The 15,017-nt window shown below is 42.5% G+C and overlaps 1 protein-coding gene across 2 annotated transcripts in view; it reads left to right on the top strand.

The window, feature by feature from the left end:
- atrnl1a (attractin-like 1a) overlaps window positions 1-15,017 on the top strand; it is a 449,940-nt gene that overhangs the window by 182,481 nt on the left and 252,442 nt on the right. For both annotated transcript variants that reach the window (XM_034184477.1, XM_034184476.1), the window contains one exon: window positions 67-160. In XM_034184477.1, coding sequence (XP_034040368.1) covers window positions 67-160 — 94 coding nt within the window. The remainder of the gene's footprint in view (window positions 1-66; window positions 161-15,017) is intronic.

Genomic DNA, 15,017 nt, shown 5'->3' with positions numbered 1-15,017 from the left:
TACCTTTGTAGTTTTAAATCTTCTTCTTCGTCTCATCTTTTTGTCAAACTTTTGCTTCCTCTGCAGTCTGCAAGTGTAACAGCCATGCCAACGTGTGCCATGTCAACACCGGCAAGTGCTTCTGCACCACCAAAGGAGTCAAGGGAGACCAGTGTCAGCTGTGAGTATGGGCAGGTCTGAAGACCACCTGTGGACCTCAACATTGGGCTGAGGACCCTCAGCTCAGTATAACACTCAGAGTACTAAATATCACCACAGTCCATCCATCCATCCATCCATCCATCCAGGTCAGGGGTCTTCAACTCCAATCTTCAAGTGCTGGTATCCTGCAACTTTTAGATGTGTCTCTGCTTCAACACACCTGAGTCAATTAATGAGGTCATTAGCAGCACTCAGGAGAACTTGACTGCATACTGAGGAGGTAATTCAGCCATTTGATTCAGGTGTGTTGGACCAAGAACTGTCTAATCGTTGCAGGACACCGGCCCTCCAGGACTGGAGTTGAAGACCCCTGCTCTAGGTACTGTGGGATGTTGAGTTGTCCCAGTGACAGATTGGATCCTTTCATTCCAACATGTTCTGAGTCTTCTCAGAGGTCTCCTTCTGTTTGGACATGCCTGAGAAATCTCTACAGGACAGGTTTTCTAGAGGCATCTTCATCAGATGGCTGAACCACCTCCACTGGATCCTTGTAAAGTCCTGAGGCACGTTGGTTCCAGTACCTCTCATCTGATTCTGGATATAAACACAGACACCAGCAGGCCTCAGGAGTTACTTCTGCTACTATTTCAGTTCATTATTCCCTCCCCCCTCCAAGAATGAAATACAGGGGGCTATAGTGATATCCATTTTCAATTGTTAGCACAGTATCCCAAGAACCCGTTGACCAATTTCATTCTTATTTAGCATAAGGGTGCACTTTGGTGATCCCCAACACCAGTCGATTACGGTGACCTTGGGTTCAATTTTAAGGTCACAGTGAGATGTTAAAGACATCGTCATTGCCACCCTTGTTAGTGTGATATCTCAAGAACCCATTGACCAATTTTATTGATATTTAGCATGAGAATGTACTTGGGTGATCTTTGTATTTCTGATTTGTGGGGACAGGGGAACATATCATCTCCTGATGGCTCTTGTCTGTCTGTAGCAGACAAGTATTAAATAAAACATAAAGCAATATTTTGCAGCAGGCTGAAGCCATCAGAACTGTATATAGGATTGTGATGAAAGTGTTGAACATGTAGAGACATACACTTATCTCTGCAGTGACGTTCATGTCTCCACGCACTTGGCTTTTGACATCCAGAGACACCTGGGAAGAGCTTATGGAGTCATGGGGTCTCTGGACAAAGGCGTTTGGGGAAGCAGATATCTTTACAGGGGAATGAAGGTCCACGTTTTTTGGGTCCTGGTGCTTCCTGGTTTACTGTGTGGTTGAGAGACTTGGACACTAACCAGTGACCTAAAGTGATGACTGGATGCCTGTAGTTCTCGATCATTTCAGACGATGCTTTGGTACTGTTGGAATGACCTTGTATCAAACTAGCGGTTACTAAGAGACGAACATGAGGAGCATAAGTTGCATTCTGAAGGAGTGTCATCTTCGACATTTTGGCCATGTGGCACGTTTCTCTGTGCACGATCCAGCACATAGGTGTCTGAGTGTTGAGGGCCCCAGCGGATGGAGAAGGCCACGTTTCACCTGGCTGTGGCAGATAGATTGATAGTTTTGATAGGTGTGAATGGATCGGTTCTCTGCCTGAATGGTTGCCATCCAAAACCCAAGGGGGTTCCATGGTATTGTGTATGTAGCGAGGCACGGTGTGCTCCCAGACCTGACTGCTCAAACCAACAAAAGCTTGACGTGTGCAAGTCCCTCTCTCTCTCCCCCTCCCTCGTTCTCTCTCTCCGTCTCTTTCTCATGATACGGCTGTTTGTTTGAGTCCCGTCAGAATGGCATTCCATGCAGCGGGCCATTTGTGATTTTGACTATGAACGAGTAATTTCCCTCTGGTTTTGGATGTGAAGCCTCTGCAGGTTAAAAAAGGTGTGTGCATGTGAAATTGCTGTATGTTTGATCTGTGAACATTAAAACAAGCTAGAACTAAAGAAGGCCGTTAAGGTGAAGCTGAGCTTTTCTCTCTTTTTTTCATATTTTATTTTTCCTAGACAAAAGCCAAACTATACCTGGAACTTTTCAAAACAAAATCTGGCAAGTAAACATCATGACATGAATGCAAATTGATGCAGGAACTTTTGCCATATGCTACATCAGTTACAGACATCACATTATAATTTCTGCCATAAACACCCAGGAGACTAGAAAAAGTTAAAGAGTTGAATCCATAGTGATAATGTACAGAATGCTAGAACAGTCTTTGGTGGAGATCCCCTTCAAAATGGAGTGTGGGGGTTCATAGATCTCAGATCCTGCCATGAGAAGATGGCAGGAGTGGAGCCTACCCCCGAACATTGATAGATAGCGGTGGTGGGGTGGAGGCAGTAGCATCCAGGTCAGTGATTGCAAACAGTAGAGAACTGAATTAGAGCTGATGTATATTTTTAAAAAATATGCATGATTTCTCTTGGTTGTGAGTCAATACCGGAAGGGGGACCAGCTTGTGGAGATGATTGCTGTCTAAAAGAAAACTTTGAAATTTGAGTCTTCTTGGCAGAACACTGCGCTACATTTCTTAGTGCAGTTTAAGAAGTGTTTGTTTGTTTCTATGCCTGTCTTTTCCAGGTCATTCAGCCAAGTTCCATGAACCTTGGTGTGTGACAGAAGGTTGATCCCAGAATTGCTCTTAAAGGGTTAATTTTGCAATGGTTAAGGTTGTTCGGTCAAAGGTAGATGATCTGAATTTCACTGTGATTTCCCACAAAATTGGAAGACTTTTGTTTGGTTGTTGGACTTCTCCTCCAAGTTCCTTTAGCTGGATTCTTTAAATGTTGTCTGTGGATGAAGACCCTGGAATTCCCCTCAAAGGTTTCATTTTGTCACAGGTCTTTGGTATTCAACTCAAGGAATTTGATTTTTAAACTGTTTTGGATCAAATTTGATGAACAAACATAGGCTGATTTTGACTTGCCCTGGAATGCACAGCCAATGGTCAATCATTTAGGGTGAAGGTAAAGCTTACTGGGGTGAAGGTTAAGGTCAGTGAGTTTATAGGTCAGATTTCCACCCAATCAAAATGTATTTCAGAATGTCTTCCAAGAAATCACAACAACAGACCCTCTGTGTCTTTCTATCAGAGATCTTCTTCTCTCATAGTTGTGTTGCCATGAGCAGAGTTCAGAACAAAAACAGCATCAAGATTCTGACCATATCTGTCCTCAGCTACCACTCAGGGAGTAGCAGACAAACTGTGGGGTTTGCAGAGTGTGGGTGGGTGTGGGACGAACTCATGTTACATCATATCAGCCCTGGTCCGCGTCATGAACGACTTGCTTATGACTGCGGACCAGGGCTCACCATCACTCCTCTTACTACTGGATTTATCATCTGCTTTTGACACCGTGGACCACACCATCCTACTTCATCGCCTCCAGTCTATAGTTGGACTTACTGGGACCACACTCAACTGGTTCATGTCATACCTCACGGGCAGAACAGAGTTTGTGACCCTAGGACAGTCCAAATCATCACCTCATACAGTTAGCTGTGGAGTGCCTCAAGGGTCGGTCCATCTACATGCTCCCACTCAGTCAGATAATCAATAAACACAAGGTTTCTTTTCATTGTTACGCAGACATCACACAACTGTATATAAAAATGGACCCTACTCCCACCACAGTTCTGCCATCTGCACTTCACTGTTGCCTGGAGGAGATAAGGGCATGGATGGCTGACAACTTTCTTCAGCTGAACAGTAGCAAAACAGAAGCCATCCTTATTGGTACCCCTTACCAAACCCAGTCCTTCTCAAACCTAAACAGTATCTCGATCTTTGACCATAACATTTCCCTGTCCTCATCCGTTACAAACCTTGGTGTCAGATTTGATTCACATCTCACATTCGACTCTCACATCCGTCACCTCTGCAAGGTCTCTTTCCTCCACCTTAAAAATATCGCAAAACTCCGCCCCTCCCTCTCCCAATCCGATGCAGAGAAGCTGATCCATGCCTTTGTCTCCTCCAGATTGGACTACTGCAACGCCCTCCTCGTCGGGATCCCCGGCAAAAGTCTACAAAAGCTGCAGCACATTCAGAACTGTGCTGCCCGGGTCCTGACGAGGAGGCGCAAATATGACCACATCACTCCAGTCCTCAGATCCCTTCATTGGCTGCCCATTCAACAAAGAATTCAGTACAAACTCTGTCTCCTTACACACCAATGCATACATGGAACTGCCCCTGCCTACCTTAGTGAACTCCTCATGCCACACACCGCCCCAAGAACCCTCCGCTCCACCACGTCCACCTACCGCTTGCACCAGCCCAGATCCAAGCCTCTCCACCATGGGAGACAGGGCCTTCCAGGTGGTCGCCCCACAGCTCTGGAATGCCCTTCCAGAGACCCTGAGGGCCCACAGAGTGTGGGGGCATTTAAAAAAGGCCTCAAGACATTTTTATTTAAAAGGGCCTTTTAAAATGTTAAAAATGTTAAAATATTTAAAATGTTTGATTTTATCTGTCTGGTTATGTTTTATGAATATATTTTATTGTTTTTGACCCTGTACATTGTTTGTTTTTAGTCTCTGTAGCACTTTGAGATTCCATGATGTAATGTAAAGTGCATTACAATAAAATGTATTATTATTATTATTATTATTATTATTATATCAGAATGTGATTCTTCATTGGGACATGTGAGGTCGACATGGGAACTCCAGACCTTGGCTGCAGGACATGGGGGCATCCTGTGGAGGACTTGGTGATGAAACTCGATCCATGTCCTGATCTGGTATCAGTCCAATTGCTGACTCTCTAATTGTTAATTATTTTAATGGGACTCTGCTCCTCTGCACTTCACATTCCTTGTTGTGCTTTGGGATTTATTTGTTTATTTATCTTTGACTGATGCAGATGATCACCCAGCTGAATATGATCTGCCTGAGGTTTCTTCCTGTTAAAAAAAAAACTTGCTCGTTTTTAGCGTCTTGTGATTTGTCATTGTAAAACACTCACTCTGATTGAAAATGAATGGCAGCTGCTCGCATTGCCTCTGTCTCTTGTAGCTGATATGACCAAGGGGGTGATGGGGTCCCAGCCATGATTCACACACTCCGCAATGACACTGTTCCAACAGCCAAAGTGTTTTTTTTTTGTGCATTGTTTATTTAGTAGAACAAAACTTTTCATATCTACAACAATAGCTGGAAATCAGCCAATATTATCAGCCAGCCAACGTAACGATCAGGCTCTACTTTTTAATATCAGCTTGTGACTGCCTGTTTATTGTTGTCAAAGAAACAAACCTCTGTGATGAAGCGTTTGTGGGTGCTCTCTCAGCTCTTTTCCTCCAGAAATAAACACTATACAGACACAAGGCCTTAATCAATTAAATTGAATTTCACAGATGTTGTTTTCCCAGAAAGTTCCTCCTTATTGATGCTAAGCTACCATTCTGCTGTGGCCCCGAGCATCTTCATGCCAATGTGTAATATTACCTATTTGTTAAAATGAAGATATATGAACTCCAGCCTCCCATGAGCCCCCCCCAAGTTAATCAGATGAAATTATTTAATTCATTAGCTGTCTTTGCGAGGTTTCTGATTGGATGCTGATCTGCATGAACACGTCCAGGTTGAATGTGTTTATGTTGATCTCTTTGGGTTTGTTCTTTTCATCAGCCTCTTTCCTCTAGTGTTGTTTCAGTGACTTTTAATTGGTCTCCAAATGTGGAGTTCCACTAATTGATGCTAATTTGCATCCTTCATTGCACTTTACTGGAGAATCTTTACATGATGTATTAAATCTTACACTTAAAGTTTGCATTTTTAAGCTTTACTGTCTCTGACCTGATTTTCTGTTGCACTTTTTAAAATGGCACTTGCCACGCCTACATATTGCTGAAATACACACACACACACACACACACACACACACACACACACACACACAGGGCCGGTACAGTTTGACCTTTAGTCTGTGTGAGTGTGGCCGCCGGCTCCTACGTGCCGCTTATCTTGTCCCCATTAGGTTTTTGTAAGCAGCTTAAGTTTTTGTTCGAGGACTCTGTCCAAGACTCCAAGAGAGAAACCGCCTCTGCTCCACCCACGACTTCACGCTGCCCACAATTTGGCTCTGTTCCTATTCTGTCGCTTCTCTGCAGCTGATATATTTTTCTGATGCAGCAGCCACATTTTGTTGTTTCAGATGTTTTCATACACCGCTCTCACTTCATTTTCTGATGTGTTTCCCAACCACTTATTATACCAATGTTGCATGTGCATATTTATAGTAATTGAACTTACAGTGCATCCAGAAAGTATTCACAGCACTGCACTTTTTCTGCATTTTTTTTTAATGTTACAGCCTTATTCCAAAATGGGTGAAATTAATTTCTTTCCTCAACATTCTACACACAATACCCCATAATAAAAAAAAAGCCCTGTAAGTATTCACAGTCTTTGCCATGAAGCTCAAAATTGAGCTCAGGTGCCTCCCGTCTCCACTGATCATACTTGAGGATGTTTCTACGTCTTAATTGGAGTCCACTTGGAGTAAATTTAGTTGACATGATTGGAAAGACACACACCTGTCTATATATAAGGTCCCACAGTTGACAGTCAGAGCACAAACCAAGCATGAAGTCAAAGGAATTGTCTGTAGACCTCTAAGACAGGATTGTCTGGAGGCACAAATCTGGGGAAGGGAACAGAAACATTTCTGCTGCTTTGAATGACTCAGTGAGCACAGTGGCCTCCATCATCTGTAAATGGAAGAAGTTCAGATCCACTGGGACTCTTCTTAGAGCTGGCTGCCCGTTTAAACTGAGTGACCGGGGGAAAATGGCCTTAGACAGGGAGGTAACCAAGAACCCGATGGTCACTCTGTCAGAGCTTCCAGAAGGACAACCATCTCTGCAGCAATCTACCAATCAGGCCTGTATGGTAGAGTGGCCAGACGGAAGCCACTCATTAGTAAAAGGCACATGGCAGCCCACCTGGAGTTTGACAAAAGGCACCTGAAGGACTCTCAGACCAGGAGAAACAAAATTCTCTGGTCTGATGAGACAAAGATTGAACTCTTTGGTGTGAATGTCAGGCGTCATGTTTGGAGGAAACCAGGCACCATCCCTACTAAAAACATCTCCACAGCATGATGCTGTGGAGATGTTTTTCAGCAGCAGGAACTGGGAGACTAGTCAGGATTGAGGAAAAGATGAATGCAGCAATGTACAGAGACATCCTGGATGAAAACCTGCTCCAGAGCGCTCTTGACCTCAGACTGGGATGACGGTTCATCTTTCATTAGGACAATGACCCTAAACACACAGCCAAGATATCAAAGGAGTGGCTTCATGACAACTCTGAATGTCCTTGAGTGGCCCAGCCAGAGCCCAGACCTGAATCTGATTGAACATCTCTGGAGAGACCTGATAATGGCTGTGCACGGCACTCACCATCCAACCTGATGGAGCTTGAGAGGTGCTGCAAAGAGGAATGGACCAACTGCCCAAAGATAGGTGCACCAAGCTTGTGGCATCATATTCAAGAGACTTGATGCTGTAAATTCTGCCAAAGGTGGATCACAAAGGGACTGAGCAAGGCTGTGTGTTTGTGAAAGTGTAGGAACATGGACCCATAAACAGGGGGCGTAAAAGAACGGGCAATGGATAAGCCAAACATAACAATTTAATGTTGTAAATTGTGCAACACGGAATACAGACAACAATCAGTTTGGGACGATAGTTATTACACGTTGGGTGATGTGTGGGCAGGCTGAGGTAGGAGACGCCCGTCCGAACCAAGCCGGATCCCACACGGCCCTCCACCCGCCATGGATCTTAAAGAACACCAGAGCCGCCAATCCTGTCCCCAGTGGTCACCGTCTCCAGCTGTCAGACCTGGTACTGCTGGCAGAGAACAGAAACGCACAGGTGAGTGTGAGTACTCACACTCGGTAATCCCACGTCTGTGTTTCTGTAAGGAGGGAGCACCTCCACCTCAGTCAACACACTCGTGCAGCTCCTGTCTAACCACTTATCTGTTGGGGGTGTGAGCGAAGCCGTCGCTGATCACACCAAATGCCAATCCCACAGATAAGGCAACACCCACAGAAAACAGCTGCAAAAGAAGTTCAGACTATTAGTCAGTTTAAATTCAGCAAAGAAATTACCTCCAAGGTGCTGATTTCTCGGCTGGGAGGTGGAGTTGCAGTCCGCCTTTATCAATCAATCAATCAATCACTTTTTTCTTGTATAGCGCCAAATCACAACAAACAGTTGCCCCAGGCGCTCCACATTGCAAGGCAAGGCCATACAATAATTATGAAACACAGTCTACGTCTAAAGCAACATAACCAAGGGATGGTCCAGGGTCACCCGATCCAGCCCTAACTATAAGCCTTAGCGAAAAGGAAGTTTTAAGCCTAATCTTAAAAGTAGAGAGGGTATCTGTCTCCCTGATCTGAATTGGGAGCTGGTTCCACAGGAGAGGAGCCTGAAAGCTGAAGCTCTGCCTCCCATTCTACTCTTACAAACCCTAGGAACTACAAGTAAGCCCGCAGTCTGAGAGCGAAGCGCTCTAATGGGGTATATGGTACTACGAGGTCCCTAAGATAAGATGGGACCTGATTATTCAAAACCTTATAAGTAAGAAGAAGATTTTAAATTCTATTCTAGCATTACAGGAAGCCAATGAAGGGAGGCCAACACGGGTGAGATATGCTCTCTCCTGCTAGTCCCCGTCAGTACTCTAGCTGCAGCATTCTGAACCAACTGAAGGCTTTTTAGGGAACTTTTAGGACAACCTGATAATAATGAATTACAATAGTCCAGCCTAGAGGAAACAAATGCATGAATTAGTTTTTCAGCATCACTCTGAGACAAGACCTTTCTGATTTTAGAGATATTGCGTAAATGCAAAAAGGCAGTCCTACATATTTGTTTAATATGCGCTTTGAATGACATATCCTGATCAAAAATAACTCCAAGATTTCTCACAGTATTACTAGAGATCAGGGAAATGCCATCCAGAGTAACGATCTGGTTAGACACCATGCTTCTAAGATTTGTGGGGCCAAGTACAATAACTTCAGTTTTATCTGAGTTTAAAAGCAGGAAATTAGAGGTCATCCATGTCTTTATGTCTGTAAGACAATCCTGCAGTTTAGCTAATTGGTGCGTATCCTCTGGCTTCATGGATAGATAAAGCTGGGTATCATCTGCGTAACAATGAAAATTTAAGCAATACCGTCTAATAATACTGCCCAAGGGAAGCATGTATAAAGTGAATAAAATTGGTCCTAGCACAGAACCTTGTGGAACTCCATAATTAACTTTAGTCTGTGAAGAAGATTCCCCATTTACATGAACAAACTGTAATCTATTAGACAAATATGATTCAAACCACCGCAGCGCAATGCCTTTAATACCTATGACATGCTCTAATCTCTGTAATAAAATTTTATGGTCAACAGTATCAAAAGCAGCACTGAGGTCCAACAGAACAAGCACAGAGATAAGTCCACTGTCCGAAGCCATAAGAAGATCATTTGTAACCTTCACTAATGCTGTTTCTGTACTATGATGAATTCTAAAACCTGACTGAAACTCTTCAAATAGATCATTCCTCTGCAGGTGATCAGTTAGCTGTTTTACAACTACCCTCTCAAGAATCTTTGAGAGAAAAGGAAGGTTGGAGATTGGCCTATAATTAGCTAAGATAGCTGGGTCAAGTGATGGCTTTTTAAGTAATGGTTTAATTACTGCCACCTTAAAGGCCTGTGGTACATAACCAACTAACAAAGATAGATTGATCATATTTAAGATTGAAGCATTAAATAATGGTAGGACTTCCTTGAGCAGCCTGGCAGGAATGGGGTCTAATAAGCATGTTGATGGTTTGGATGAAGTAACTAATGAAAATAACTCAGACAGAACAATCGGAGAGAAAGAGTCTAACCAAATACCGGCATCACTGAAAGCAGCCAAAGATAACGATACATCTTTGGGATGGTTATGAGTAATTTTTTCTCTAATAGTCAAAATTTTGTTAGCAAAGAAAGTCATGAAGTCATTACTAGTTAAAGTTAATGGAATACTCAGCTCAATAGAGCTCTGACTCTTTGTCAGCCTGGCTACAGTGCTGAAAAGAAACCTGGGGTTGTTCTTATTTTCTTCAATTAGTGATGAGTAGAAAGATGTCCTAGCTTCACGAAGGGCTTTCTTATAGAGCAACAAACTCTTTTTCCAGGCTAAGTGAAGATCTTCTAAATTAGTGAGACGCCATTTCCTCTCCAACTTACGGGTTATCTGCTTTAAGCTACGAGTTTGTGAGTTATACCACGGAGTCAGACACTTCTGATTTAAAGCTCTCTTTTTCAGAGGAGCTACAGCATCCAAAGTTGTCTTCAATGAGGATGTAAAACTATTGACAAGATACTCTAACTCCCTTACAGAGTTTAGGTAGCTACTCTGCTCTGTGTTGGTATATGACATTAGAGAACATAAAGAAGGAATCATATCCTTAAACCTAGTTACAGCGCTTTCTGAAAGACTTCTAGTGTAATGAAACTTATTCCCCACTGCAGGGTAGTCCATCAGGGTAAATGTAAATGTTATTAAAAAATGATCAGACAAAAGGGAGTTTTCAGGGAATACTGTTAAGTCTTCTATTTCCATACCATAAGTCAGAACAAGATCTAAAATATGATTAAAGTGGTGGGTGGACTCATTTACTTTTTGAGCAAAGCCAATAGAGTCTAATAATAGATTAAATGCAGTGTTGAGGCTGTCATTCTCAGCATCTGTGTGGATGTTAAAATCGCCCACTATAATTATCTTATCTGAGCTAAGCACTAAGTCAGACAAAAGGTCTGAAAATTCACAGAGAAACTCACAGTAACGACCAGGTGGACGATAGATAATAACAAATAAAACTGGTTTTTGGGACTTCCAATTTGGATGGACAAGACTAAGAGACAAGCTTTCAAATGAATTAAAGCTCTGTCTAGGTTTTTGATTAATTAATAAGCTGGAATGGAAGATTGCTGCTAATCCTCCGCCCCGGCCCGTGCTACGAGCATTCTGACAGTTAGTGTGACTCGGGGGTGTTGACTCATTTAAACTAACATATTCATCCTGCTGTAACCAAGTTTCTGTTAGGCAGAATAAATCAATACGTTGATCAATTATTATATCATTTACCAACAGGGACTTAGAAGAAAGAGACCTAATGTTTAATAGACCACATTTAACTGTTTTAGTCTGTGGTGCAATTGAAGGTGCTATATTATTTTTTCTTTTTGAATTTTTATGCTTAAATAGATTTTTGCTAGTTATTGGTGGTCTGGGAGCAGGCACCGTCTCTACGGGGATGGGGTAATAGGGGGATGGCAGGGGGAGAGAAGCTGCAGAGAGGTGTATAAGACCACAGCTCTGCCTCCTGGTCCCAACGCTAGACAGTCACAGTTTGGAGGATCCCAAAAAATTGGCCAGATTTCTAGAAATGAGAGCTGCTCCCTCTAAAGTGGGATGGATGCCATCTCTCCTAACAAGACCAGGTTTTCCCCAGAAGCTTTGCCATTATCAATGAAGCCCACCTCATTTTTGGACACCACTCAGACAGCCAGCAATTCAAGGAGAACATGCGGCTAAACATGTCACTCCCGGTCTGATTGGGGAGGGGCCCAGAGAAAACAACAGAGTCCGACATTGTTTTTGCAAAGTTACACACCGATTCAATGTTAATTTTAGTGACCTCCGATTGGCGTAACCGGGTGTCATTACTGCCGACGTGAATTACAATCTTACCAAATTTACGCTTAGCCTTAGCCAGCAATTTCAAATGTCCTTCGATGTCGCCTGCTCTTTATGGTGGTGGTGATGTGGATGAGTGACAGCTGGTGCTGATGACGAGTAACAGCTGTCACTCCCGGTTGCTATGACGCCTTCTGGTGCTTGAAACCCGCACTTCAAGCAGGGCGCCATCTGGTGGTGGTGGGCCAGCAGTACCTCCTCTTCAGCGGCCCACACAACACTGTGAATACTTATGTACACGTGATTTCTTTAACAATTTAGCCCCCTCCCCCCAAAAAAAACATTTTATGTTGTCATTATGGGGTGTTGTGAGTAAAATTTTGGGGGGAAAAAATTTAGCCAAACAAAATGTGTCAAAAATGTTTGCTCCAGCAAAAATAAATCAGGAGTAAATACAGCAGAGAGAGATAAAAAGTCATCCAGATGATTCCAGTGACTCACCACTGCCTGCTAATTTTTCGACTTTTCACTGTCGTTGATGTCGAAGTTCTGATACATTTGTCAGCACTGGGAGAACAAAAATCTTTGCAGAAAACCACATTCAAGATCTCATCTTGTTCCTGAGATATGGCAGTGTATGATCACTGATTTGACCTTGACGTTTGAACTATGACCTTGACATGACCATGTTGCAACAGTCCAGTGCACTTCGTTTATCCACTAAGTTTCATTGTATGTACTCTTTGTGTTTTGAAGATATTGCCACAGACAGTGGAGAATCACCTCTGTTTGACCTTGACCTTTGACCTACAGCCTTCCAGACCTGTGTTAGTGAGAGGACAGTCCATCGAGTTTATCCGTACAGTTGGTTGAATTTGGTCTTTGCCTTTTAAATACATTACAGTCAGACAGTAATCGTTGACCTTTGGTTTGACCTTGACCTTTGACCCTGACATGCCGTGTATTGTCAAAGGACTGTTGTCACACAGCGTGATGACTGTTCTAAGCATGAAGCCACCCTGCTGCTCTGTATTCAGGAACCAGCTGCATTGAAATTTGGCACAAGTTTTACACTGAGTGCCTTCCTGACGCAGCTCCACTTGCACGTGGAGAAATGTTTGTGCAGCTCCTTCTTCAGCGGCCTCACAGCCACGTCCTGGACAGGACCTTCTTTGTTTAACTTCCGAGCTCTGATGGGTTCAGGTGTGCACACAGCGGCATGAAATCCTCCACAATAATGAATGTTTTCACAGCAATATACGTCCTCTGACCAGGAGGACGTCCAGCCAGTGTTCCTGTTTTTATAATATTTCAAAACCAGACTGAAAATAAAGTAACTTTCTGATTAAAATACAAGTGTTTCAGATCACATTTGGCCTCCACAGAGAAGACTTGAGAAATTTATGACATCACATTTATCACAGAAAATGTGGTGTGCAGTTTTAGTCCTGTGTGACTGTGTGTGTGTGTGTGGTGTGTGTGTGTGTGTGTGTGTGTGTGTGTGTGTGTGTGACTGTGTGTGTTTTGCCGCACATTGGCTGGAACCGACTAAAAAAGCCTTTAAAGATATACGCTTTCTGGAAATGTCTCCAATCCTCTCTTTTATCCACATTTCAAGGACACTCTACTTTTCAGATGTTTTTTCTCACTTATTGCGCATCACTGAACATTTTTCAAAGATATTTCTGTCATTTAGATTTATGCTTTTTTAAATTCTACTGATATCGACTGCAGCGAGACCTTTTTTTTAGTTGCAGTGTCCTATTCAATGTGGACTATGTATTTGATCAAACCCACCACAGCAGGTTTGCTGCACAATTAATCACATTTTAATCCATATTTGCACGTGCAATAAACGCATCATAAATGTCTGGCTCCAGCACAATAAATAAGAAAAATCATTTAGAGAAAAGCATTTCCTAAAGCCTGTTAGAATTATGTTCACAATAATAGTCCATGGTCCAAGTGGGTTTCGGTGCCACTTAAGAGGATGAAATGGCACAATCCATCCTCAGTGAACCCTGGTGGATATAAAATGTATGGTGGCCACCCAGGGTGCTATCTGCAGCCAGGTAGGGGTCAGTGAAGAATTACACAAGGGCCAAAAGTAAAAAAATGCTTCAGTGATATTGAAAAGTATATCACATTATTTATCTGATCATAAAGACTCCACAAGGTGTAGTTTGGACTATCTATGAGTGAATATTTTAGAGTTTGGGGGTAAAAACAGCAAAAATGGTGACAAATGTCAATTACACTATGTACAAGTGATTAAAAAAATAAAGTTCATCCAATTTTGGTTAAAAAAAAGTGATGCAAATTATTGGTTGAGGGTATTTAAAAGGACTAATTTGTCATTCTTAGTTATCATGTTACCTCATAGAGGTAACATAACTGATGTTATCTCATAGAATCCAATGGACACTGACCTTGTTTGACCATGTTTGACAGCATGTGTTCAGCACCGTCAAAACTATTCCATTTATTGATCTTAACTGCTCACCAATAATTTTCATGACTTTTTTATGAAAACTGAAGCAGCTTTAACTTTTGACCCCTGTACAAAATTGACACCATTTGTCACCATTTTTAATGTTTGTACCCCATAACCGTTTATGTCTTTTCCCTGTTGTGAACGACGTCTTTGTCTGCACTTTCCACGGTCACCGTCATTGTGGATGTGACTGTTTGTTTAATGGTGGTTTTGTGTCGCAGCCCTTCAATTTATGGGAAAAATAAAAGGGGGCAGCAAATCACTGCTTCCATATTAAAAAAAAGTCTACATATTCTTCATGTATTAGTTGGTTGTGACTCATCCTGCAGAGGCACACACAGACAAGGGTAAAAAAAAAAAGATTTTGGTCCAGGGGTCAAAAATGCTGGACTTACATCACAGTCAGGTTCCTTGTGCAATTTTGTTCATGATTTTCGGAAGTTTGGTAATCTGTAGATTTTTGTTGTTGTTGTTGTTGTGAAATGGGAATTAAAAACAAACAAACAAATGTTACATTTTTTTCAAAAGATGTCGTGGCCGCCATCTCGGATTTCCAAAATTTGTGACCTTTGGAAACTAAATTTACCTTTCTTGACTTCTGGTTATTTGTGGATCAACTTCGTGCTACACATTTAACGGCACCGTTTTT

The sequence above is a fragment of the Thalassophryne amazonica genome, chromosome 13 (genome assembly GCF_902500255.1).
Source record: "Thalassophryne amazonica chromosome 13, fThaAma1.1, whole genome shotgun sequence".
In the NCBI taxonomy this organism is placed as follows: Eukaryota; Metazoa; Chordata; class Actinopteri; order Batrachoidiformes; family Batrachoididae; genus Thalassophryne; species Thalassophryne amazonica.
Note: the sequence above shows the minus strand (reverse complement) of the source record. Positions and strands in the feature narration are given on the sequence as shown.